At 47.8% G+C, this 26840-nt stretch overlaps 1 protein-coding gene across 2 annotated transcripts in view; it reads right to left on the bottom strand.

Moving 5' to 3' along the window:
* Positions 1-26840, bottom strand: part of APBA1 (amyloid beta precursor protein binding family A member 1) — a 242931-nt gene that overhangs the window by 5704 nt on the left and 210387 nt on the right. Inside the window, exons 6-11 of one of the 2 annotated variants that reach the window (XM_070375790.1) lie at positions 20024-20056; positions 18919-19005; positions 17842-18027; positions 14135-14314; positions 11442-11654; positions 824-943 (exon numbers count right to left, since the gene is read on the bottom strand). In XM_070375790.1, coding sequence (XP_070231891.1) covers positions 824-943; positions 11442-11654; positions 14135-14314; positions 17842-18027; positions 18919-19005; positions 20024-20056 — 819 coding nt within the window. The remainder of the gene's footprint in view (positions 1-823; positions 944-11441; positions 11655-14134; positions 14315-17841; positions 18028-18918; positions 19006-20023; positions 20057-26840) is intronic. The other variant, XM_070375791.1, reaches the window with a different exon arrangement.

The raw sequence follows: 26840 nt of genomic DNA, 5'->3' as shown, positions 1-26840 counted from the left end.
GACACACTTGGAATAAAATTTTAATTACCTACAAGTCAATTAAAATTTAAGGGAGGAAAAAGGATAGGGTTTTCTATCTTAAAAGATGAATGCAAAGAGAGGGAGGGCACATCCAAAATCTGTAATATCTAGAAGGTTACAGATTTTTCACCAAAGCCCAGAATTACTATGAGTCTAGAATAAGGCAAACCAGGATGAAAGGGGAGTAGTACTGAATACGGGGATTCTGTTTGAGATAAAGATGTTTTGGAAGCATGGTTACAACCACTTCATGAATGTCCTATAAAGGCATTAAATTGTATGTTTAAAAATGGTTTAAATGGCAAACTTACTACTGTGTATGTTTTATCACAATAAAGGGGAAAAAAGGGAAGTACTGAGTTGACCAAAAATTTGTTAGGGTTCATCCCATAACATCTTGTAGGAAAAGTCAAATGAACTTTCTGGCTAACCCAGTATTTAAAAGCAGACATCCAAGTGATGAAAATACACTTTATCCCCAAACTGCCAAATTCAGGTCAAGAAGGCAAGGAGGAAGTCATTCACACATAACCCCCACAGGGGTGGGTTCTCAGCCAAGGCTGTGGGGAAGGTGGGTACCTTCCAAACTATCTCAAGTCGGCAGCTGGGAGGGCCATTCTCCCAGGGGAGGCAATGAATTCTCTGGCCACGGAGGAATGGGGTCTGCCTTCACCCATCCGCCCCTCTCTTGCCAGATTCTTTCTGGGAACAGACCTGCTTTAAAAATACCCTCCAAAGACCCAAACCCTGGGCCTTGGTTTCGTGGGTCAGACTTCTGGAAGAGGTATGGGGCTGAACTTACAATTCCGTTCTGGACGCTGAACCCCAGCTGGTAGCGAAGGTCTGGTCTCCTGATCAGCACGGTGGTCACCGGGGGACACCTCACGATATTCAGCTTCACCCGGGCCTGATTCTTCAAGCCCTGCAGTGTGAATAAAAGGGAAACTGATGACCATCGAGGCTGACACAAGGTAAGATCAGACAGCACTGAGGGCAGAAGATGCCCTCAGTACCTGGTCAGCTCTTGCAGGGCCCCTCGTCCAGCCGGACGGCGCCCGAGCTGGACAATTCAGGCGAAACTCTGTTAACCTAGGGGAAAAAACTGCTGGGCTTACATGGAGCCCTTCCGTCCTGCTCAGCCTGCGAAGAGACTAGTTTCTGTGAGCAGGGAAATGGGCTGCGTGTAAGGCATCTGAAAAAAGCAGTCATCTATCTGTACAGTTAAGAGAAAAACTGCCAAGTGTGGTTTCTGGCTTGAAAGATGTACAATCTCTCTTCTGGACAGGTGAGAGACAGGCTTTCGAAAGGAACTTTACTCTGAAAGTCACAGTCGTAGCAATTTCCCCCTTTCTAACAAAGGACATCTAACTCACAGCAATGGCCCAATTCATCGGGTTCGCTCTCTCTCACCCCGAGGGTCCTACTTCCTCATTCTCTCTGCCTGTTAGGGATCTTACGGTCAGTGTAAGATCCTTCAGGTGCACGTGGGAGAAGCAGGGCACAGGGGCAGGACGGCAGCCCAGGAAGACCTCCTTGGGAGACCAAAGAGGGTGTTAGGACCAGTGCTGGTAGAGCAGGAAATAGATGGAAAAAGGTCTTGGAAATCATCTCCTGATTTCATGCTCCCTGGTAACTTAGCCCTCCCTCTAAATTGGAATGGAGTGTAGAAGCATGTTGGTCTTTTAAAGATAAAGAGGGACTTCAGCTGGTTTCTGAGCCTGGACCTCCTGCACCTGGTTCTGACCTGCTGAGCTCAGGCCTGTTTTCCTGCCTCCTGAACATTTGCTCAACAGGGACCAGGGCCTGATCTATGCAGGAGCACCCCTAGAAAATCACCACAAAGCCCCTCTTTCCCTCACTCAGGCAATGGGAAGATTCTGCCCCTGCTGGTCCCACCACCAGCTTGTGAGTTTCACCCGAGAGGAAGGGGCCAGACAAAAGTCATTCAGTCCTGAAATGAGCTTCCCTCTTGCATGTCTGCAAGGCTGTGTGCTCTGCCTAAGGGACCTCCTACCTGCCCTCTGGTCCAGACCGAATGGCTACAGCAGGTGCTTTCCAGCCCGCTTCAATCGCGGCATGCAGGAAGAAAGGCTGGGTACACAGACCGCTCAGCTTGTGTTCAGAGGCCCTGTTCTGAGAGGCGAGACAGGGAGAAGTCGGTACTACTGTCAGACGCCTGCCTCACTGGACTCCCAGCTGTTCAGGAAAGGTTTCAGGCCTGCCACAGCTCCTCTCCAAAGGGGAGAAGCTCTTCCTAAAAGATGGTACTGCAGCGTTGAGGCAGGAGATGGATGGACCCAGGTTGAACAGTTTCTCCCCTGTGGACAGAAACTCCATAAGAGCAGGATGATGTAGGAGGCTGGGCCCTGTCCAGATAAAAGACAAAAGACCACATACTCCTCATTCCTGAAGTTAGGAAGACCTCCCCGATGACACCTGTGCAGAAAGTCTCCTTGGAGGTCAAAAGAGAGAGGGTGTCCCCGCATAGTAAGTGATGGCAACCTACCCACACGCCTCTTCGCTAGAATCCATCTTGGCTAAGAGACACACATGCAGACATGGGAGGACCCTGAGATACAGGACCAGCAAAGCAGGATGACTGACCAAAGGAAACTCAGAAGAAATGCCCCAGAAAGGTGATTCAAACCACCAGAAAGGCACAGCTCTGAGCCTGCCTGTCAGTCTATCCACACCCACCGTATTCTTTTTCCTCCTAGTCAACACTTGTTTCACTACTTTCTAACTGTATGTGGAAATCTGTTTCTGCACAGCTGATGGGTTAGGATCTTGCCACTGGTCCCGGGGGGTCTAGTGCCTGCCCTCGATATCAGGCTGGGAACCGAAACCCTGCCTCAGGGCGCTGCAGGCCGAGGGCACCCGAGATCGGGGGAGCAGACATCCCGTCCTCCAGGAGGGAGCAGCCAACAGAGGAAGGACAGGGCAAGGTGGGCTCTGTGCCACCCAGTTTGGAGCATCCCCTGGAGACGCCCCTCCCCGCATCCCACCCCCCCATCATTTCACAGATGGGTCCAGTGTGTGCCCCTTACAGGCCAAGTAGAAAGAGAGGGCCTGGAGGACAATGACAAATCCGTTTCAGCCTGAAGGGTGACCTATAAATAGAACTCTGTAAATTGCACAGTCGCTGTTGCCCACTGTCACTCTCCTAGCAGTCTGCAGACACTCTCTCTGCGGGAGGTCAGGACTCCTACTTCAGGTTTTTATAGATGAGGACACAAACATGGACATTACACCTGCCTTGTCCGAAGCTCAGTGGGGTCAGCATTAGGGTGACGGAGCCTCTGCTCAGGTCTCTGCCTTCCTCACAAGCATCCTGCCAAGCTGAGAGGTGAAACTGGTGTTCGATGATTTCAGTGCCAACAGAATTTGTGGCAAGAGTGTGACCTGCCCCTCTGAGTGGCAGGAGTAACCCACACTCCTTTTGCTTCTAAGGAATGAAGATATGCTTTAGACTAAGGGATGGATAGGGGGTTTTTTGGCCTCTAGTTATCTGGCTTTCTTGTGCTTGGCCAACAGGTTCTCAAAGGGGGGTCCCCACACAGCAGCCCCAGCATCATCAGCTACTATTGTTAGAAATGCAGGGTCGGGGAGGGATAAATAAGGAGGATGGGATTAACATATACACACTGCTAAGTCGCTTCAGTTGTGTCCAACCCTGTGCAACCCCATAGACGGCAGCCCACTAGGCTCCCCCATCCCTGGGATTCTCTAGGCAAGAACACTGGAGTGGGTTGCCATTTCCTTCTCCAGTGCATGAAAGTGAAAAGTCAAAGTGAAGTTGCTCAGTCGTGTCTGACTCTTAGCAACCCCATGGACTGCAGCCTACCAGGCTCCTCCGTCCATGGGATTTTCCAGGCAAGAGTACTGGAGTGGGGTGCCATTGCCTTCTCCAACATGTACACACTACTATATAGAAAACAGATAATCAACAAGGGCTTACTATATAGCACAGGGAACCAAACCCAGTATTTTTTAATGAGCTACAAGGGAAAAGAATACAAAAAGGAATATATATGTATATAAATAAAATGCATCACTGTGCTGCACACCTAAAACTAACACAGGATTACAAATCAGTCCTACCTCAATAAAAAACCTGCCGAGTATGGCCTCCAGCCAGAACTATAGAATCAGAAACTCCAGGGGTGGGGCCCAACAACCTATGTGTTAACAAGTCTTCCCAGGGACGGGACACACATTTCCTGGGGGATCCACTCAATTTTGAGAACAACGGCTATAAATCGCCACTGCAGAACAACAAACTCACCTGCGCTCAGGGATGATCTCAGCCGTCAGTTTTCTACTCAAGACCAGTGGCCAGTGTGCTCTGCGAGAGCATGGACTAGCCACACCACAGGGAGGGTGACAACCGGTTGGCCTGGTGCCCAGTCAGCAGCCACCCCCATGTGTGAGAGCACCCCAAGGTCACTGACCATCAAAACCCACCCTGATGACGAAACCAGCCGAACCACCTGTCATTGCACACTGACTCCTGCCAGGCACTGACCTGGAGAGTCGCAGGAGCTGTCTCCTTTAATCTCCTTGACGAACCAGTAGCTCTGATTATGCCTATAATCAGAAGAGGAAACTGAGGCTCCACAACTCACCCAAGTTCACCCACAGCAAGACAACATCCCATGTGTGTTTGTATTTAAACTCAGTGCATATTCTACTCAATGATCCGCCACTTAGACAACTGGATGCTGAGTGTTATTCATGAATAAGGCCTGCTCAACAGAGAAGCTAGGGAGAGTGACTGAAGAATGACCCTGTGCCCCCAGCTTTGCATGGCGCTATGATTTTACTTTCCTACCTAGGGTGAGAGTTCCTCAGGGCTCCTGCTCCCTTTGGGGGTTCCAGGTCGTCCTCTCACATGTGCATTGTGAGGGGTTTGGCTTAACTCCCCAAGCCCAGCTGCATCCTCAGGGCCCTGAGTTGCTGTTTTCTGTGGGACTGGAGCTCCCTGTGGCTGGGATTTGGCTTGCGGTGGTGTGTGTGCATCGCAGGAGCTGTCACCAGCATCTCTCTGTGGTTTCTAGAACAGCTCTAGGAGGCTCCTCTGGTTCCAGAAAGGTTTTCAATCAGGAGCAACAGAATAAGCTGAGGTGATTCTGCTGGAATAGGGGCAATCTGTGCAGATCCAGGCCTTCCTCCCGCACAACAGCCGGTCCCGTCACCTGTGCCCAGGGGGACATGTGCTGGAATTCTGCCCGACAGTGTGACCAGAGGGACCTGATGAAGAGGCCTCTGCTGTGGCAGCAGACCTGTGTTTCCACCGCCACAGCCCAGGGGGTCTTAGGCCCTCTGTTCTACCTCCTCCTATCTCAGTCTCCATGTCTTCAAAACAAAGGCTGACACCCACTAAGGGCTCTTCCATCTCTAGTTGTGACAATTTTGGCTCTTGTCATGCATTTTTATTCTTTCCTAAATGCATCTGCTGACAACACCACATCTCAACCATCGTGTTTAGAAACAGCTATTTCTAACATTACAAATCAGCTTCTCTTCTGGGGGTGTTGCTCAGATACCATTTGTACATGTATTCTCTCCCCCTTGAGTGCTTCTTCTTTCTCACCCAGTCAGTCAGTACTTACAGATCACCTGCAATGTGCCAAGACACCAGGTGCTGGGAGTTCATGGAGCTGGGCCGTGGTGAGCTCAGGGGAGGGCTGTGGGCACAGGCAGGGCAGCCAGAGTCCCTTCCCTCTGTCTCCTCGTCACAACTCCCCAACCCCCACCCAGAGACCAGGAGGGTGTGGAAAACAAGAGCAAAGAATGCTGAAAACAGGGCAGCCAGAGTCCCCTCCCTCTGTCTCCTCATCACACCTCCCAGAGACCAGAGCAAAGAATGCTGAAGACGAGGAGCACACTGTCAGAAACAACCCTCCAGACAAAGCTGCCTGCTTTAAGTGTTTAACCCTGCGAATCACTGGGGTGGCTCAGGTGTGCCTGTGCGGTACAGGAAAACCTTGGAGAGCTCCTGAAAAGCAAGAGAAGGACTCTGGGTTCTCCATGTTACCTAAAAAGTTCACGTAGGTCCAGTAGGCTCTTTCCTTTTCTGTGAACTGATTTTAAGATGCTGATGTGTCCCTTGATCTAGACTTGGGATACTTGCTGCAAGATGAAGCTCAGAGAGATAGCAATTGAAACAGGCAGACCACACACGCACGTGCTCTGCTGTTCCTCATCTATGCTCCAAGTTGGGTTTCACTAACGTGGATTTCTCAGCTGCCCTTTTATTAGAGGTGCCAATTTAAATAAATGGTCATTTCATCCCCATGACAACAGCGGAATGGTGCAGCAAATTAAGGAATATGGTGGGAAGGTAAGAGTAGGGAAGAGGGGACGGGAAAAGTGAAGTCAGAATGGTCTCCATAGCAACAGGAAAGCAGACCTGTGATGATCCTGTTGAAGGTAAGAAAGCGGTGCTCTACTTTCAAAAAGAAAACAAATCTGAAGGGCAGGACCGTGGAGGTGAGGGTGTGAAGAGGTGGTGTGCTAACACACTTGCCTACCACTAATTATGCTTTAGGAATTATGACAGGAAAAATAAGAGCTAGGGAAGAAAGTAAAACAATTCAATACCTGTAATCTATTCTAGAAATGTACTCTGTACTCCCTGTAACCAGGGAGAGAAAAGGCCAACACGCATTACAATGACAAGATGCAGAACACTCAGCTTCAGACTCTTGTTTCTCAAAGTCCAAGGCTGGCCAAGTCATCACCCAGGAGTTTACTGAAAATGCAGAATCCTATCCCAGACCCACTGTTTCAGAACCTATAGTTTAACAAGATCCCTGAGTGATTCAAATCAGAGTTTGCAAAGCACTGATTTACCAGGATGAGAGCTGCTCATTAAATTCATCGCAACACAGACACAGCACTGAAACAAGTAATACTAACGCGAAGCCTTGAAGAAGCCCAGAATGGTCCCCTGCAGTGGCCTAGAGGGTGAGGTGGGGCAATGTGAGCATCTGCTCAGGTGCAGGCAAGAGACAGATGTTTTTAGATAAAAACAAGAATATAAGCCATGAAAGAGCTTCATCCCATGCTGGTAATTTTAGCTGAAATCAGTGGGAAAATTCTCAGGGTGGGAGTGGGGAGAGGGGGATGTGGTTGGGCCACTCACATTTTTCCACTTGACAAGGTTGTGCATCCTGCAGCGCCATCCTAGCTGGGCCTGCCTGCTAAGTACTTCTCTGCCAAGGGTGGCCACAAAGGTGCCGTCTTTCCTCCTTTCCATCTTCATCAGTTACATCTCTTTTCATCACCACATGGCCTTTTAATTTTCCAATTCCAGAGAGACTCCATTTATAGACATCAAAGGTCAGCTACGTGTGCAAACAAACCTTTTGCCCTTAGGAAACTGCTCAGACAATGAATCTTGCACTGGTCTGTCTCCACCTCGCTGTGTGATGCACGAGACGGCAGGCCAGTCCCCGGGTGGCATCACGGGAAGGCAGCGCGGGCCTCACGGGTCTCACAGCCTCACCCTGTCTGCCTCCTTCGTGCAGAGGCAGCGAGGGGTGGAGGGGGTCCCGGACATGTCTGCACCTTCTGAGTAGCTGATGACTTATCTATGAACTGGATGTTTGCCACTGCCCTCCCTCGTGGGCTACTGTTTATGAAGAGGAAGGAAGGTGGCCAGTGCCAAGGGCTGGGTGCTGCCTGGCTGGTGTGTAATAGGCTCAGGTATATAGCCCCACAGTCCTTAGGAAGCCACCCGGGCCCCAGCCCCACCTCAAGTTATCCCCTCTTCTGGCTCCTCCTCCCCAAACCTTTCCCTAAACCAGGTACAGATCAACCCCCACCTTCCCTCACCAACCTCTCTTTCTCTCCCACACTGAACTATCTCCCAAGGCAAAGGCTTTCTCAACCTACAGACACTGGGCTGTGTGGGTGTTCCTTAGTTGGGTGGCTCATCCTGTGTATTGCAGGACATTTGGTAGCATCCCTGACCTTAGAGTAGTCCCTTGGACAGCAAGGAGTTCAAACCAGTCCTAAAGGAAGTCAACCCTGAATATTCATTGCAAGGACTGATGCTGAAGCTCCAATACTTTGGCCACCTGATGCAAAGAGCTGACTCATCGGAAAAGACCCTGATGCTGGGAAAGACTGAGGGCAGGAGGAGAAGGGGACGACAGAGGATGAGACGGTTGGATGGCATCACTGACTCGATGGACATGACTTTGAGCAAGCTCCGGGAGTTGGTGATGGACAGGGAGGCCTGGTGTGCTGCAGTCCATGGGGTTGCAAAGAGTCGGACACAACTGAGCGACTGAACAACAACTGACCTCTACCCACTGGATGCCAGCATCTCCTCCTCCCTAGTGGTGATGACCCAAACTGTCTTCAGACACTGCCCAACGTCCCCCACAGAGGTCAAGATCCTCCAAGCTGAGAACAACTTCCCTAGGGTCTGACCATAGATGCTGCTGGAATGATATCAGGGTGGCTGAGCAACCTGGCTTCACTACTGACATGCTGATGAACTTGAATGATTACATCATCTTCTATGCCTGTTTCCTAGCTTGCACAATGGTACCTACCCTCCAGGAGGCCACTGTAGGGTTTTTCAAGTGAACGCACACATTCTAGAATGGTCTCGGTGCACAGCACTCAGTCACTGCTAGTATCAGTCCTTTCATTCACTCCTCCCCAATGAGGCCAAGCTCCTTGGGATGCAGACAGTGTCTAATACAACTCTGATTCTCGGGGCCCCTCAGCGGTTCACACACATGCACAGGTGTTAACTTGCTTCTGGTGTGAAAGTGCATGTGTGAACCTTGGCACGTGTGAGTGAGAAGCCAGAGGTGGGTCCTCTCTTTCTAATCCTGGCCCTCCCTGGCTTTTCCACATGATCACACCATCAGGTCAGCCTTCCCAGGCTGGCTCAAACCTCTCTCTCCCCACCACAATCCTAGTCCACTGTCCGTCAATTCCAGGAGAAACTCCCAAAGGCCAGTTTCCTTCTGGTATCCACCTGGGTCTTACCCCTCCTTCAATATCCACCAAGATCCCACCACCACCAATCTACTCTAAACGCTCTTAGCATCTCAGCTCTATGTTGCCATGAGGGTTCACTAAACCCTTTCAATGATAATTATCCCCCAGATGCATACTTTCATTCTGGCTCCTCCACAGTTCAGCTCAGCCTAACAGAAGCCCAGTTAAACATGTCTGAATGAATATGCATGTTTTAAAGTAGGTTCTTTAATCTTATCTTTAATGTACGTTAAGCAAAAGGTAAAATTTAAGTGTAAGATATAACAAAAAGAAATGAGGCCAAAGATGGCTCTTTCTGGGTGTGATTATGAGTTTGTTTCACTAAAAACAAACAGGCAAAACAAAATGAAAAGACAACCATCAGACTGGGAGAAGATATTTGCAGACAAGGCAACCAAGAAGGGCTTAAAATCCAAACTATACAAACAGCTCATACAACTCAACAACAACAAAAAACCCCAACTGAAAAATGGGCAGAAAACCTAAATAGACATTTCTCCAAAGAAATACAGATGGTCAATAGGCACATGAAAAGATGCTCAACATCGCTAATTATTAGAGAAATGCAAATCAAAACTACAATGAGGTACCACCTCACTCCAGTCAGGATGACCCTCATTAAGAAGTCTATAAAAAACAAATGCTGAGAAGGTTTAGAGAAAACAGAACCCTTCTACACTGCTGGTGAAAATATAAGTTGGTGCAGCCACCATGGAAAACAGTATGGAGGTTCCTCAGAACACTAAAAATAAAATTACCATATGATCCAACAATCCTACTCCTGGGCACATATCCAGACAAAACTATAATTCAAAAAGATACATGCAGCCCTGTGTTCACAGCAGCACTATTCACAGCAGACAAGGCATGGAAGCATCCTAAATGTCTGTGCACAGATGAATGGATGAAGGAGATGTGCCTCACATATACAATAGCATAGCACTCAGCCATAAAAGAGAACACAATAATGCCATCTGCAGCAACATGGAAGCAACTCGAGATTATCATACTAAGTGAAGTCAGTCAAAAGGAGAAACAAATACCATATGGCATCACTTATATGTACCTCTAAAATATGACAGAAATAAACCTATCCATGAAACAGAAACACGAAAACAGACTAGACTGGTGGTTGCCAAGGTGGAGGGAGTGGGGAGAGGGATGAAGTGGGAGGCTGGGGTTAGTAGATGTAAGCTTTTAGACATAGAATGGAGAAACAGCAGGTCCTACTGTCTAGCACAGAGAACTATAATTCAGTATCCTATGATAAACCATAATGGAAAAGAATACACAATAAAGAATGTATATATATGTATAACTGAATCACTTTACAGCAGAAATTAACACATTGTAAATCAACTATATATCAATAAAAATATTGATTAAAAAGCAGGCAAAAAGAGACACATTCCTGTATAACATTAAAAAAGGAAAAAACAAGCTGTCCTATATACTTACCTTGACCTTTCCTCCACCCGAGGCCCCTTGGCCAAGGATATCGTCTCTTGTGATTTTCTCCTGCTTAGAATAACTATTACATGAATTCATATTTATTCTCTCTCATACTCACACACAGAGCTATGTTCTAGTTTACAGTCTTTCAGGAAACCCCAAGGAACCAAAGAAAGTCATAGGATCCCAGTGTGCCTGTACCACAGTGCTCGCTACAGAGCCAGTAGGGTCTCCAGATACTGCAGTGGAGGGAAAATATTCTTGTTCCTATTGGCCATGCAATCAGAAAATTCCAATGTGCTCAAGAGACTATACTTGCATGCTTTGTTTCTAAGAAAATCTAATTTCTTCCCCTTAAATACTCATATTCAATTTTCCTTTAAGTAGCTCTTCTCAGTCTTATGAAAGAGCATCAATTCAGGTTGAACAAGAAATAATTATGTTCAGGTTGTAGAAGGTGTACACAGATGGTACCAGTTTCCTTCCTTCCACTTGGCACGTGAGCATCATGTCATGCAGGCTCTGGGGAGCACTCACTTACCTGGGTCACAGTGGAGGACAGTGCTCTGGCATCTGAAGCATTTCCTTGACTTGTGATAGGGATGGCAAGTCACCTCAGGCACACCTAGCTGACTCTATGTGAGTGTCTTGATTACTGAGCTGAGGAAAATTCTGTTGAGGCTGAGTCTTAGTGGGAGATAGTGCTGTGATTGATTAGTGATGTCTGCAATGGGCATGGTGTTAGTGGTGTTATGTGAGCTAAATATATCATCACTGAAAAAACAGCTTCAGGGAGGATTCTGTACAGAGCAAAAACAGCCCAAATGCAAGTCCATGCCTTTTGTATTTGTGTCCTCCTTAGTGTCTGGTACTCAGAATACGTTCAATGACTTAATGTCATCTTGGGTCTACAATGGCATTGGACTTTTCCCATCTCTGGTTACCTTAATGATGCTCTGGCAGGTCGACAGAGGCAGGCCCACCAGGCTGGTGCCGTTGATGGACATGATCTGGTCCCCAATATTCAGCTTTCCTGACTTCTCTGCTGGGCCTCCGTGCATCATGTTGGCTATGATCACAGTCGGCAAGATGGATCCCCAGCCAGACTCCACAATCACCACACCTAGGATTTCCCCTTTCTGCTTCTCTATGAAGACCTGAAAGGAGAAACATAACACTTAGAAAGGCTGAATCAGCAACCATCCAGGGTAGAGAGAGAAGTCAAGGCATTTTCCCTGTTCCTGTCCTGATGAAACATGACAGACACTTCCCTGATGACTCCAACCCAGACGAATGCTGTCCTCTCTGTATTCCACGGCATTACCACGGGGTTGGTAAGAAATGATGTCATGCAGGCACATACCCCTTTTTTGTAATTCTTACTCCGTAAAAGCCATCCTGCCTTGGGGCTTCCCAGTGGCTCAGTGGTAAAGAATCCACCTGCCAATGCAGGAGATTGAAGAGATGCAGGTTCAATCCCTGAGTGAGGAAGATCCCCTGGAATAGGAGTGGCTACCCACTCCAGTATTCTTGCCTGGAAAATCCTATGGACAAAGGATCCTGGCAGGATACAGTCCACAGGGTCGCAAAGAGTCGGACTTGTACAAGTCAGACTCAGCACTTGTACCTGCCTTGGTACTACAACCACGAGGGGTGTCATATTTTGTTTTGTTTTTCCTGTAGTCCCCAGTGAAGGGCAAAAGAGACTGTAGGTGGGGGCTTTGGCGGGATCTTATGGTTTCCAGAACAGCTTTCGGATTCTACCACAGATCCCCCATTTCACAGTGCCTCATAAATTCCCTCCAACATTTAAGATTTTTGAGTTAAAAATAAACATGCATTATAGAAACACTTCTCTGCAACAAAAAAGTTAAGAAAAAAGAAAAAGGTTGGAAGTGCAAAAACACTGGCCCTAGATATGCGTCATTACTGTGGCTTTCCCCAGCTGGGCAGAGAAGCCGGGAGCTGGTTTCAGATATGTTCAGTTTGATAAGACAGACACACCATAGACAGGTAAGATGCTTCTTGGAAGCAACCAACAGATAGTATGTGTGTATTTATTTCTTCACATTTACAGATCCACACATGCTCAAACTCATACTGGAGTGGGGGCTGCTGGGGCCTGACAACGTCGCTTCATGGGCTGCTGTCCTCCGCCCTGCTGTTGCTGCCGCTCACAACTGGCCCCTTTCCTGGAGAACTGCCCTAAGCCACATGGCAGTCACCACCTACTAGGAGTTGAATCGTGTACCCCTCCACCCTCCAAATTCATACATTGTAGTCCTAACTCTTAGTACCTCCAAATATGAACTTGTTTGGAGATAGGGCCTTTTAATAGGCAATCAAGTTAAAATAAAAATGATTAGGGTGGGTCCTAGCTCAATATGATTAGTATCTTTATAAAAAGGGGAAATGTGGCCACAGAGACATGTGCAGAGTGAAGACAGAGCAGGGAGAAGGTGACCATCTATCTATAAGCGAGTGAGAGGCCTGGGATAGGTCTTCCCCCTCACAGTCCCTAGGAGGAACCAAGCCTGAAGACACCTTGATCTCAGGCCTCCAACCTCCAGAACTGGAAGACAATGCATTTCTGCTGTGGAAGCCCCCAGTGTGGGGAACTCTGAGCACAAGCACACTTACCTACCTCCGTCTGACCTCACTGCCAATGACTGATGAGTGCTGGGCACAGGCCTACCAGCTCTTTTGGCTCCAGGTGGGACAAGACAGTCCTGTGATGTGTGACCCAGTGCTTCCATTTGGATCAGAGGATGCTCATCCCCAGCGAGGCCACCCCTCCACCCTTGTGCCCACACTCACTGTTTCCTGAGTGCACCCTGGCCCCACCTCCCCACAGACCCCTTGAACCAGAATTCCCATCTCAGGCTTTGCTTCCAGGGAACCTAGGACGCCTAGCAACCATGAGTGAATTAAAAGATCACTGGCCCACGTCTAGGGAATAAAGTCCAGGCCTCTCACCTTGGCTGGACTCTCAGGCCTGCCAGTTCTGACCCAGGCCTTGCATCCTCTCATATACACAGTCCAGCCTCAGTGCCTCATCCGTGGCTCCCCAGATGATTCCTGAGTGTGTGAAACCTCATGCTTCTGTTACTGGGGCCCGGCCCTCTGCACTCTACACTTTTCAGAGAATACCCAGACCCCAGAGCAGGTCAGATGGCCCTGCTTTCCTCTAGCTGTTCCTGCAGAGCTCGGTCCCAGGCGGAGCCCAGCACCCCTCATCTGACCCCAGAGAGCTGGGACCAGCTCCACTCTGCCAGGCACAGCTGTCTCTGAATAGTGCCCACCGAGCATCATCATTTAAGATCCTCCCTGTTATAAATGTGCCCTTTCCTAGACCGGGAGCTTGTAAAGACAGGGTTTAGGTCCTGTCTGCTTCTGGAACCCATCCCCAAAGTCAGCTGTGGATCACAGCGGGCAGAGGACACCCTGCCACGCTGGCCACGGCCCTCAGCTGAAGTCTTTAAGAACCTGGGCCACACATGAGGGGAGCCAGAGACGGGGCTGAGCGCTCCCCAACGTCCTGTGAACACCATGTTCCACCCCAGCACCCTGCCTTCCCCTCCTCGGTGGGCAGGCCCAGCTGGCCCAGCCTGGGGAACAGGTTCAGGGAGGTACTTGCATCTTTGCAGTTTTCCGACTTGGAGAAGTGGATGAGGTCGTCGTTGTACATGTCCTGGGTATTGAGCAGGTCGCTGTACTCCTTCTGGCTGAGATCTTCGGGGTTAATCCCATTGGCCCTGAGGAACTCCTGGTAGGCCACGCTGAAGGCCTGCCCAATGGACTGTGCAATCAGCTGGGCCTGGAGAGGAGACACAAGGTCAGCAGGCCAGTGCTGCCAGTAGATAACCTGGGTCCCTGAAGACTGCCGGGCCCTAGGCACTGGCTAGCCCAGTGGGTCTCCATGGCACAGCGGTGCCTTCTAGAGGGCATTTCCAAAATTACTGGGGACATTTTTTACTATGACAATGATCATAGGGCACTCCCGGCATTCAGTGGACAGGAGTCAGAGATGCTAGACTTACTGCTGTGCAAAGGACAGTCTTGCCTAGGATGAGCTGTACATGAGCTTTACATCCTGCACAATTTTAAGATATCCCCTCTGGACATTCATGTACATATTAACACCTGTGCTCAATTACCTGGGTCTAGGACTCAACTCTAATTTATATAAAACCACAAGACTTATTGCATGGCTGTAAAACACAGTCAATGTTCCAAGAATATAACTATTATGTGAATTGAGAAAAGATGTGTTCTCCAGCACTTTACCACGAGTAAGCTTCATGACTTTAGAAAATCATCAGCATCAATGCTGTTTGTGAGATGTGGGTTGCCAATAAATTATCTCCGTCATTCTGCACACTGGCTATGGAGTTCTTCACGTGTGTGTGTGCGCGAATGTGTCTATCAACTATTGTATTTTAGCTATCAACAACTTTATTTTGACTTTCCTTTTATTTCTCCTTTGTATTACATTTATGGCAATACTTTGGTTATTTTGTGAAAACTTTTTCAGAAAAGGAGATTATATGATCTATGAATTTCATTCATATTATCTATGAGCAGGACTCTATAAAATATTTACTATGTCAAAGGACTGTTGGGTCCAACAGAATTGAGAACCCTGATCGAGTCCAACCCCACATTTTCTAGTTGAGGAGGCTAAGAGGCCCAGAGATGCAAAGGAACCTGTTCAGGGTCACATAGCTCACAGGATGGGAACTCTGCTTCCGTTGATCTTTCTCCTGTACTAGAATTGAACAACCTTTCCCTGCATTAATTAATAAACATCACAACTTGGGAGAGCCAGCAGCAACCAAGCCTGTGCCACATCACATCCCATATAAACAGCATCACATAAATTCACATCAAGTCTATAATGTAAGTATGACTGGTCCACAAGTCTTCATCCTAAGCTCTGGGGATAGGGTTTCAGAATTCAGAAATGTTCAAATTTTACAAAGGTAACAGACTGCATACATCATACATTGTGTAAAAACCCCACCAGAGGTTGGAGAAGTTCCTAAACACATTCAGTAATATTCCTGCAACAAAATGTGTGAGATTCATAGTAAGCTGGACAAATCCTATAAAGTGTCTCATTGCAGCTCAGAGCAAGCTTATCAGCCAAATGAGTACAAAAATCTCTTGTTTCTCAGAGCTCTTAGACTTTAAAACTGTGGATCTGTTTTACGTATTGTTTCCTTGTTTGCACTGGGGAGATGAGGAAAAGGAGGTTGAGAGCTTAAGTTGGGGTGGGGTTGGAGGCTGAGAATCCTGGCAGCTTAATTCCAGAGCCAACCTCCTGCCCGCCCCTGGTACTGCTGCTCTCTCAAATTCCAGGGGGTAGAAAACCCACAGAACAACAACATGCTCTAGGGCAACGTTTCAAACACACAACTCTCATCTCCATTCCTCCTTTCCCTATCTTCAGTCATTTTTGCTGAAAACAGTTAACAGTGATATCAGAACTTTCTGCATGGTTGGCCTGGGGGAAAGAAATGCTGCTTAACATTTCTCACTCTGAGAGTCTGGTGACATCACATGTCATGCCAAGGACCACCACACTGCCTCCTGCCGAGGCCTCGCTGTGGGCATCAGAGGCTCGTGTGAACAGACAAACTGAAAAAAGTGTCTGAGAACGCAGTTAGTGGACTTCCCGACCATTGTGAGTGGATGCGCCGGGCCGACAGGTCAGACTACTCCCATCTCTGCTGGGTCTACCTGAGCCATGTGGCAGCCTGCTCTATAGAAACTAAGCGGCTGCACCGCCCGTACGTGGAGGTGGGAGTCACATCCAGGTCTCCCGGCTCTGGAGCCCATGCTCTCCTCTCCTATCCTGGGCCTTGGAAGCAAAGATTTCCAGGTCCACTCTTGCTTCTTCCTTCTTCCCCTTCATTGTCTCCCCTACAGACCCAAAGGAGCCCCAAGGGAGACAAAGTCCTCCTTTAGGAGCACCAAGCCTGGAGAGGTGGCTGAGGGTTGAACCGGGACCTCATGTCTGGTAAGCAGAGCTAATGCCATCTTTTTGCAGGCCTGCAGGACACATGAAACAATGTTCTAAGTGTTACTCTGTGGGAGCTTTACAAGAACCTTCTCCCAGTTTGCAAGTTTGGTCTCAGTTTCGCAGGAAAAGTGGACAGAATGGCAAGGACAGGTGCTTCAAGCTCTGTCTTCTCAGCAACCTGTCTCTGGGGCTGAGAACCAGACAAGTAAAAGTTGGTACAAACATGTAAGCATCTCCTCCTGTCTGAGGCTACAGCCACGAGGGCTCTGCTTCCCTGGAGAACTGCCTCTGACTTCTAACTTCTTAGAGGTAGGCCATTTCCTGAGGCTCAATGAATACTCTCTGGCAGAAAAACAGCCCCTTTTAAGGAGACAAGGCTACGGGCAGCAATTTTTATCTTTAAGTAGATAAGGTCTCTCTGCTCAATATATGAAAGACAGCTTGTTTCACTGCGGCAGGAGGAAAATTTATCTCAGTCAATGGCACTGACCTGGCTATCTCCGGGCAGGCTCTGCAGTTTGAAACCATTGCGGGGCTATGGCCCCGGCCTGGAGGGAGCTGCCAAGGCCTGTTGAGCTTTGGGAAAAGGATGGTGCTGAAATAGCTTGAAGCTCGGTGGTCTCACCAGCAATTCTAGGGACAACTGGAGAAGAAGGCTGAAGGGAAGAAGGAGCCCCACCTTTGTTTTAAATTAGCTTCCCCTGCTGACTTTATCATGTGGAGAGATGGGTATCAGGAATCCCTGGCTTTGTGACTGGAAGAGCAGTTGGGTTTGTGAAGGAGCTGGGGGCTGATGCTCATGCCATGTGGTGCGGAGGGGCAGGGACGCCACCTTTCCTGTTAGGGAAGGGCAGCCCTGCACAGCCCTCCAGTGGCTTGTCTCCTTGCCTTTCCCCGTACTCCGTCAGCAGGCCTGTCTCAGGGCCTCTGCACCTGTTCTTTCCTCACTCTCAACTCTACTCAGGTTCGGCTCCAATGTGACTTCTGAAAGGACTCTGATCATTGCCCTACCTGAAACAGCCCCTGCCCCTCTATCCCTTGACCTAGTTTTTCCTGATTAAACATTCCTCTGCCTAACGTTATATTAAGTATATTTATCTATTCATTTTCTGTCTCTCTACAACCTTCACGAGAAGTACCTTGTCTGTTTTACTCAGCCTCATATCCCCAGCACTAAAACAGGGCTTGACACATAGTAAGTGCTCAATAAGTATTTGTCTCACCTATCATTAAGGCTCTGAGAACTAGAGGGAACCCGTTTACCCAAGGGCAGCTCAGATCAGATTACGGGGAGGGAGATGAGAGGAGGCCACCCTTACATCTTCAGACTCGAAGACATGGCAGATCATCTTGTACTGCCTTTTTCCGTCCTGGGATGGGTGGGAGGCTTCCACGTTCTCCTGGGAGTTGGAGCGGGGCATCCGCCTGCGGGCCATCAGCACAACTATGTTCCCGATATCTGCGATGTAGGAAATGGTCCTCAGAGGGTGGTCCATCATCGTTTCCTGGAGGGGAGACGGGAGAGGCTGGTGAGTCCAGAGCATCATCTAAGACCCAAGAGGGAGTCTGCACCCACAGTGTAGCCAAGCGCAGCCCACACGTGCTGCGGGTGTGGGAATGGGTGGAGGTGCTCTGGGGCTCACTGCCAACACTGTGTTGGCAAATTTACATGTACCTATCCAGGCCTGGGAGCAGTTCCCTTGACTGGTGATAACCCAGAGCAGGCAGTGGTCTGTGGTATGTGAAAAGGAATTTAAATCATTTTACAACCAGTAGAATCTCTGTGGGTGCGTGCTAAGTCGCTTCAGTCATGCCTGACTCTTCGCAACCCTTTGGACAATAGTGCCCACCAGGATCCTCTGTCCATGGGATTTTCTAGGCAAGAATACTGGAGTGGGTTGCCATGCCCTCCTCCAGGGGGTCTTCCTGACCCAGGGACTGGACCAGCATCTCTTGCGTTTCCTTCACTGGCAGGTGGGTTCTTTACCATTAGGGCCACCTGGGAAACCCCTGGTGGGGAAGCTAAAAAAATAAAAAATCTGCATGCAACTACTGTGTTTTGTTTATGTGTGTACGTGTGGTTTTAAACAAAATTTCTTCAAAGGCTAATCTGTTTAAATTCATGAATCTTCTGACAAAGGTTTGTGAGAATTATTAACAAACAATATCTGTGGCTTGTTTTTCCCTTTGATCTTTAACAGCCCCAACCTTCCTTACCAAGTCCCTCCCTAACCCCTACCCCCCACATCAGCAGCAAGCACTGCAGACACAGCCTCCGAGATTGTGTGGAAGCCAGCCAGCATCTGGGCACAGCTACCTGACAGACACGGGCACAATCTCCTGGTTGCCATGCTAAGCTTCACCCCCTAGGAAGGTGGGAGCCGGGGAATTAATACCTGTGTGTCGGCGTTCAATACTTTGATTCTCTGGGTAGAAATGAAGAGATCCACCTCGGTCATTGGCTGAGATTCACCTTCAGGAGCCTGAGAAGGAAAACGCACCAAGGGAAAGCTTAATATGTTGCTCTGACCCAGGTGCGTGGGAGCAAGCTTAACTCACACACAGAGGCTTCGAGACACAGTCACCAGAACAGCGATTCAGACTCCAGAATGAGGCTGCCAAAGCCAGAGGGACCACACAGAGGATGGACACAGGGACAGGAGTGAGCACCTCCAGGCTACAGGGAGAAATGCGGACGTCCTTTGCCTCTTCCGCCATGGAAGCAGTAGCTCACTGCAGCAGATCTAACTCTCTGAACAATGACGTGAATGGCACGTTCTGCAAGGGTTTCAGAGCCCAACAGATGGAAGGAATCAGGGTGACTGACTCATACCCCCAGGACCTTGGAGAAGTCAGAGTTTGCTCCTACCCAAGTGCTGGGGGGGGGGGCGGTGTCGATGTTTACAGCAGGTGCAACAAGGCAGCTGGAGGCAGTTCTGGTAAGAGGGTCTTCATGTTCCCACACACCGCAGCAACACAGAAGCCACCCCATTAAGAACGAGCCCCAGTGCCTCAATGTCCCACGGGTAGCTCTTAAGCACTGGAAGCTCCACAACCAACAAAAGCGCACCAATCTGGTTCATTTAGGGCTTGACTCTGCACACATGTGGTTATTAGCGAGTTTTCTTTTTTGCATCCAGCAATCTGATAAATCCACAAATCAAACATGACTAGAATTGAGCAGACCCAGGTCCCTGCCATGTGAATGCTCCTGAATGGTGGGCACTTGCACACTACTGCAGGATCCCTTCAGCATTCCCAGTCTGCTCCCTGGCCTTCCTCTGGAGTGAGATGACTAATGAGCAACAGAACACAGCCACTTTGGGCAACTGAGTTTTGAGAAATGTTGGCTTATGGGGCGGTTCAAAAAGAAATCTGAACAAAAACTTGCTGGATGCAGAAAACAAAAACACGAAGTAAGAAAAAAGGCAAAACATAAATAAATGAAAAATAAAAAAAAACAGGCATAACATCAAGCTGATGAAGTTGTTTGTACTGCACCTTCTTCCTGCTTTTGGCTAATTTCTGGGCCATCTGCTTAGCATGGAACAAACAGAGACAGGAGAACAGTTAGAAAAGAATTTGCAGAGACTCAAGTTGAAAAGGGAATTGACAAACTAATACCGACAGTGGTACACAGCATTTCTGTGGGACGTGGACTGGCTTCAAAAAAATCCCACTAGACTACTGATTCCCTAAATCAGAATTTGGTAGTTGGCAGGGGCAGGAGGAGGAAGGACAAGTACTGAGGTGCCTTACACTTAACTGCAATTGATGCTTTCAAAGAACCAACTTTTGGTTCTGTTGATTTCCTTTATTGTATGCCTATATTCTGTTTCATGGATTTCAGCCTATATCTTTATTTGTTTCCACTTTCTTTGGGTTTAATTTATCCATTTTTTTCTAGCTTAAGATGAAAACTTAAATCATGGATTTTCAAACTTTTTTCTTTCCTGATAATATTTAAAGCTATGAATCTCCCTCTAATCTCCACTTTAGCTATATCCCACAAATTTTGATACATTGCAATTTAATTATCGTTTCATTCAAAACACTTTCTAATTTCCACTGTGATTTCTTCTTTGAACCTTGTGTTCTTAATTTAAACACATCTGAAGATTCCCTAGTTATCTTTTTGTTATTGACTTCTGAATCAACTGTTCTTCATTAACTCCAGTAATACTTCTTGCCTTAAATTTGTATAATATTAATAGAACCTGTGTGTGTGTTAGTCGCTCAGTTGTGTCCAATTCTTTGCAACCCCATGGACTGTAGCCCGCCAGGGTCCTCTGTTCATGGAATTCTCCAGGCAGGAATACTGGAGTGGGTAGTCATTCTCTTCTCCAGGGACCTTCCTGACCCAGGGATCGAACTCTCATCTCCTGCACTGCAGGCAGATTCTTTACTATTTGAGCCACCAGGGCTTCAATAAAGCCTATTTCTAACTAGAAATGGATATAAGATTTATTCAAGATAGCAGAGTTCTATAAGAGTAGAAACTCTGAGGCCAGACTGTCCAAAACTGAATTCTGGCTCTGCTACGTACTAGTCATGTGACTTGGGACAAAACACTTAACATCTCTGTGCTTCAGTTTCCTCAAATGTAAAATGAAGGTAAAACCAGAATTTACTTCATAGGACTGTTGAGGATAAAATGAGTACAGCTGACCCTCGAACAATGTGGGGTTGGGGTGCCAACCACCACGGGGTCATCCGTGTATCACTTACAGTTGGCCCTCTGAATACATAGCTTGGTTCCTCTGCACCCACCATTCTGCATCCTTAGAGTCTACCGATCACAGAGTCAACTGATCTTGGACCACATAATACTGTACTATTTACTCCTGGAAAACATCCAGGTATAAGTGGACCTGTGTTGTTCAAGGGTCAGCTGTATACACAATGCTCTCAAAACAGTGCCTGGTGTGTTATAAGCACTCTATTTGTATTTGCTCTTAAAAGATTATGATGTTAGATGATTATAATTTGCCTGGGTTGGGATGCAATCTCTTGGCTTTGGTAAGGCCTGCTATATACACGCAGACATTACCTGAATGATGGTGAGTCAGTGGCCGAACCACGGGCACTGCTGTGATGATGGGGGTGGGGTGTGGGAAGAGCAGCTCCCTCACACCCTTGGTACTCACCTGGCACCAAAGCTCTTGCTCTCAGCAACACGCCACTACCTCATAAGCAACTACTTGTGTTGTCTGTGCAACCTCATGGCGGAGAAACTGGATGAGTCAGCCATCCAAACACTGAACAGCTGATCTGGTACACCCAGCAGACCAGGGCAGCCCCAGCCCCACAGCTCACACTGATGGTCAAGACTTAGTGATGAAATAGTCTACTCTGGGGAAGTCTGGAGGCAGCAACTGCAAGCGTTATCCTAACTGCTGCAATGACAGTGGAAATATCTGTGCATCTGAGGAGTGGCCCCGGGCTGATGCTGTGCCACACAGATTCCTGATCTGCACCAGTTATAACCCTCAAGATGACAACTGCTGTAAGAGCCTAACCTTTGTCTTACCTCCCCTGAAATGATACGGCAGTAATATGTGCATTTCCACTATTTTTGATACCAAAACTTAATGGCCATTGGTCAAAATTCTTCACCTGCAGGATGAGAAATCTAATCTGAAGGGCCCCTCTCAAAGGAAAGCAAGCCTGCCACCAACAAAACGCCCACTTTCTGTTTTTACTGGGATGGGTGATGAGGAAGAGGATCCAAAAGGCAAACCAAGTTTCATGAAAGGAATTTTGAGTATTTTTTTATGAAGTCAAAAATATGTTGTACACTTAAGAGTAACACCACCCTTAAATCACTTATGATGTCCAAGTGCCCTGAAACAAGTTAGAATTAAAAATTTAGGCATAAGTTTGGAAATCTTATGGGGGTCAGGGCCAGAATGAGAAGCTGGAGCAGCAGAGAAAGGACTTAGAGCCTTAAGGCCCACATGCATCTTGAAGCAGGGGCTGATAACATCCATTTAAAGCCCTGGCTTTCACGAGACTTGGGGCTCACCACCAGCAGGCTGGCGATCACCAAAGGACACGTGCAGCACTGTGCATCCAATCACTCCATCCGCAACGTGTACTGAGTACCCGCTGTTGCTAAGACCCTCTAAGGCTAGTTATGTCTGGGATCCTCTGACCATTCTAGCTTTTCTTTCCCCAGCTAACACTTACTGAGCACTTAGCACATGCCCATATCCTTCTAAGCACTTCACATGTAACAGTATAAAACCTTACAATAACCCTGTGAGGCAGGCAGTACATTATCCTCATCTTTCAGAAGAGAAAACTGAGGCACAGAGAGGCTCATTAACTTGCCCAAGGTCACACAGCTATTAAGTGGCAGAAGAGATAATCAAACTGGAAACCTAATATATTCCAAATTGCTACAGTGCCAGCTGGACATGTTTCTCATCTATAAACTTCTCAGTCCGTCTCAATCCGTCTGTAAAATGGGGTTAATGATACCTACCTCACAGATTTCCCACCCTCTCCATTTGGAGGAGTAAATGAGATAATGTATGTAAAGGGGCTGCTATCCATGTCAATATCTTCTTTATCGACCATAGACTTCTTCAGGTCAGATGGGAAATCAGCTGGCTTAGACAAGGTAACACTGACAGAAATTCTCATTTTACAATTAAATTTTGAAACACCTAAATAAAATCTCTCCATAAAAGAATGGAAAAAAAAAATCTGATCTTTTGGGGCAGGCTAGTAAAGACAGATGTAAGAATATTTGATAATGAACACACCTTACAAAAATGTGTGGACCAAAACAATACCAAAAGGCCATGGAGACAAACACACCACATTGCGTGGACATGAAGCAGTTTCTACAGCTCAGGCAGTTTCAGCAGCTCACCCCGTCTTCGGTGGAGGAGCAGAGAGTGAAGTGGGAATGAGGGTGAAATGAAGCATGGAGATGCAGTGAGAGGAAGAGGTGAGTGAGCTTGCTGTACAGGCTTCTCAACTGGTTCTCTAGGTAGGGTCAAGGCAGGGTTCCCACCTGTGGGAGGGCTCGGAAGGGGATGCCTCTGCCTGCTTTAGATACTGAGTGTAGGGCAAAGCTCCCTCTAGAAGTTTTTCCTAAAACATATTTAAAAGAATCCCAGCAACAAGACGATTAGGTATCACCATAGGGATTATGTATTCTGCTTTCAAGTAATTGTGGAAGCTTCTGGTGAAACAAACTGAATTAAATCTCCTTAGTACAGGACTTCTCAGAGCCTTCACTAGGATAATACATGTGACAGATACCAAAAATATCTATGTGGTGGCGTTTCTTGTGTTTGTCTGCCAATAGAACTCCATCAGCGAGAAGCGCTGCACTTGACCAGAATGTGAGAGCACAGCTAGGGAACAGAGGCTCCTTCACACTGGACGGATGGGCCACACTTCTCTCAGGGGGTGGTTCCCGACCTGCAGCACACATTACCACCTCCTGGAGGGCCTATGAAAACAGGTTCCTGGGCTTTACCTCCCTGAGTTTCTGACTGGATTGGGAGTCTGCACTTCTAACAAACTCCTGAGAGTCTGTACTTCTAACAATTTCCTAGCTGATGATGCTGTTGCTGGTCCCACTTTGAGGACCATTGCTCTAATGCATTTCTAGATCATATGGGAAGCTTTCTGGAAGGTTATTCTTACTTCTCAAAAACAGATGAACTAAGGCAGAAAGAATAGATTAGGAAGGGTGCAAAGATGAAAAAAAAAACTGCAAAAAAAATGGCAGATATCCTCTAACTCCGCTGCTGCATTCAGATGTACCTTGTATCTTACATTTTGGTAGATGGAAATGTCTTAATTACAGATTCCTCAGTCTGCCTTGTACTTCGGTTACCTAAACACTCTCCCTGGCTCCCTCACAAGACTGCAGGTTTCTCAGGGTCAAGGACGTGGTTGATTTTTATCTGCTAAGAGGCCTTGTCACAGGGATCTTGCATAGGGACAGTTTGCTTTTTGAGCCAGATTCATATCTAGAAAAACCACAACTCCAAATCTTCCCCCCAGTTTTGGCAAATAAACCTGCACATTATTTGTAATTTAAGAAAACTGCAATTCTTCAGACTCCAAGTGTAAAGCCAGTATCACTATTAAATGTCAGCCCACAGTTGGTGCTACGTGAGTGACAGACACCACATAATTGACGGACAGACCAGGAATTAAAGCCTGCTTTGAAATGGAAACCCAAACATCAGGGGTAGAGCTGGCTCAGAGCAAAAGCACCTCAAACACGGGCCACAGGGGGGTCCTGAGAGGAAGGCCTCCCTGGCATCCATCGGGTCAAATAAACAATGCAGGCAGAGGAAGGAGAGGGCCTAGCTGGGGTCCCTGAGGGAGGGAGGCAGGCAGAAGGAATCAGAGAAAGAAAGGAGGAAGCTCTTCTGTATGTAGGTGAGAGCACCAAGCCAGGAATTACTCCAGTTTGTGGTGAGGATATCACTAAATGGATTTCTAAATAAATCCACAGAGCATCCCTTCCCCCTTCCTTCCTGGATGGACGTGGCTAGAAAATCGGTAGCCTCATTCTGCTTGCTCTGTATCTCTCTAGAGGTGGCCCAGGGTAACTCATTCCTGAAAGGCCAGCCTCTTTACGAAGAAGCGTGCAGCACCTTCCTCAGAGGAGGGAGTGCATGCGGGCACCCCAGTGCAGGCTTCCCTGGACCACCCGAGTTCATCTGGAGACCCGCTCTCGGCCCCTTGGCTCCCTGTGCACGTGGTGAAGTCTCTGTGCACCATTCCCACAGTAACTTGGGGGCAAGGAAATAAACCACGGGTTCTGAACGCGGCCTTCTCCACTTATAATTTGAAAAAGTGGCAGGCTGGGTGTAAAGGCAAACAATCTGACAGGCATTTAAATGGATGTAAAAGGAACACGAGGCAGAAAATATTTAATGATAGGCAACATTCCCTTCAGATGCAAGAAGCACATTGTGAAACGATACTTATACATGAAATGCGACTGTTTAATCTCACCACTCTATAATGAATTCCTCACACTAGAGCAATTTGCTGTAAAAATAAATATACATTTTCCAGCTGCTTACTCTGCTCTAGGCAGGTCTAAAATGGATTTATAATCAGAGAGCCTGTCTTGCCTGTTCTGATTGACAAAGCCTTCTAATTTTTTGTTCAAATGATTTGTGGAACTTCTGGATACGAATCCTTTTTGAAGATTCAAAAGTAAACTTTCTGGTTTCTCATCAGGGAGCTGGACTTTAAAAATGGAAAAGAACACTCTCAGAAACCACTGGGGAAATCAGAAAGTATACCGTGCAGAGGATTTGGTGCTTGGAGGGGTCTGGCATGGGGATGCTGGAGTCTGGGGTCTTTCCCCAGACCTGCCCTACATTTGGGTGATGCGTCTGTGCCTGCTGTCCCCTTAAGGTCACTGAACACACACATGTGTCTCAGGGCAGCAGACAGACAGACTCTAGCTGTGGGAGTCAAGGACGACCCATCAGGAAGTCAATAAACAGAAACCAGGAAAAACTCATCTCAAAGCAACATGCAATGCTTGGTCTCAGGGTTCCTCAGTACTCTTTCGGGAGTGGATTATTGCTTTGTTCTGGAGGATTCACCTGAATGGACCCGGGTAGTGTGCCTTGACAGGGAAGGGTGCTCTAGCAATCTGGAGGAGATAAATCTTTGTCACGTGGCTCTATCTTGGACCTAACAGGGTGGCAAAGATCTCTGGTTCTAGCCTCTCATGCCAATAAAAATGTCCCAGGCGACACGACAACAACCAAAAGCACTGCCTCTTTTCCAAATACCCCCTTTACTGGTGGTCCCTGTCTATCAGAGAACCATCCAGGGTCTCTGCACTCCCACTGACCCAGGGAGAGCTAACCGTACCATTATTAACCCTGGAAACTAAGCGCTGGGTCAAGAATTCAGCTAAGTTACTCCATGGTATTACTGCCTCAGCATCCATTCTGTTTGGCTAAGCAGCCTGCATGAACCTTAAATTGACATTATTCCCTTCATGCACGCAAATGCTGTGGAAAGCAGCCCGCAGAGTCACATGCGCATGTCAGCTCCTAAAGGGACCCCACCCCCACTCATCAGCCCTTGTCTCCCCCAGCTGCCCAGGGCCTTCGCCAAGGCGCCCCTAGCTAATACCTCCATTGAGCTCACCAAGACCCCATTTTGGTTTGCACTGACCAATCTGGCCTTCATCTGGAAACCTCAAAGCATTCTACCCATGGACTCCAGTGAAGGCATGGGCCCAGGTCCTGCCTGACCTCCCCACATGGCCTCTCTAGGTGTGCAGGTGCTTCCTCCAGGACTGCTGAGTCTT

Source organism: Bos mutus, chromosome 8, assembly GCF_027580195.1.
Source record: "Bos mutus isolate GX-2022 chromosome 8, NWIPB_WYAK_1.1, whole genome shotgun sequence".
In the NCBI taxonomy this organism is placed as follows: domain Eukaryota; kingdom Metazoa; phylum Chordata; class Mammalia; order Artiodactyla; family Bovidae; genus Bos; species Bos mutus.
This window is presented reverse-complemented; position numbering and strand designations above follow the sequence as displayed.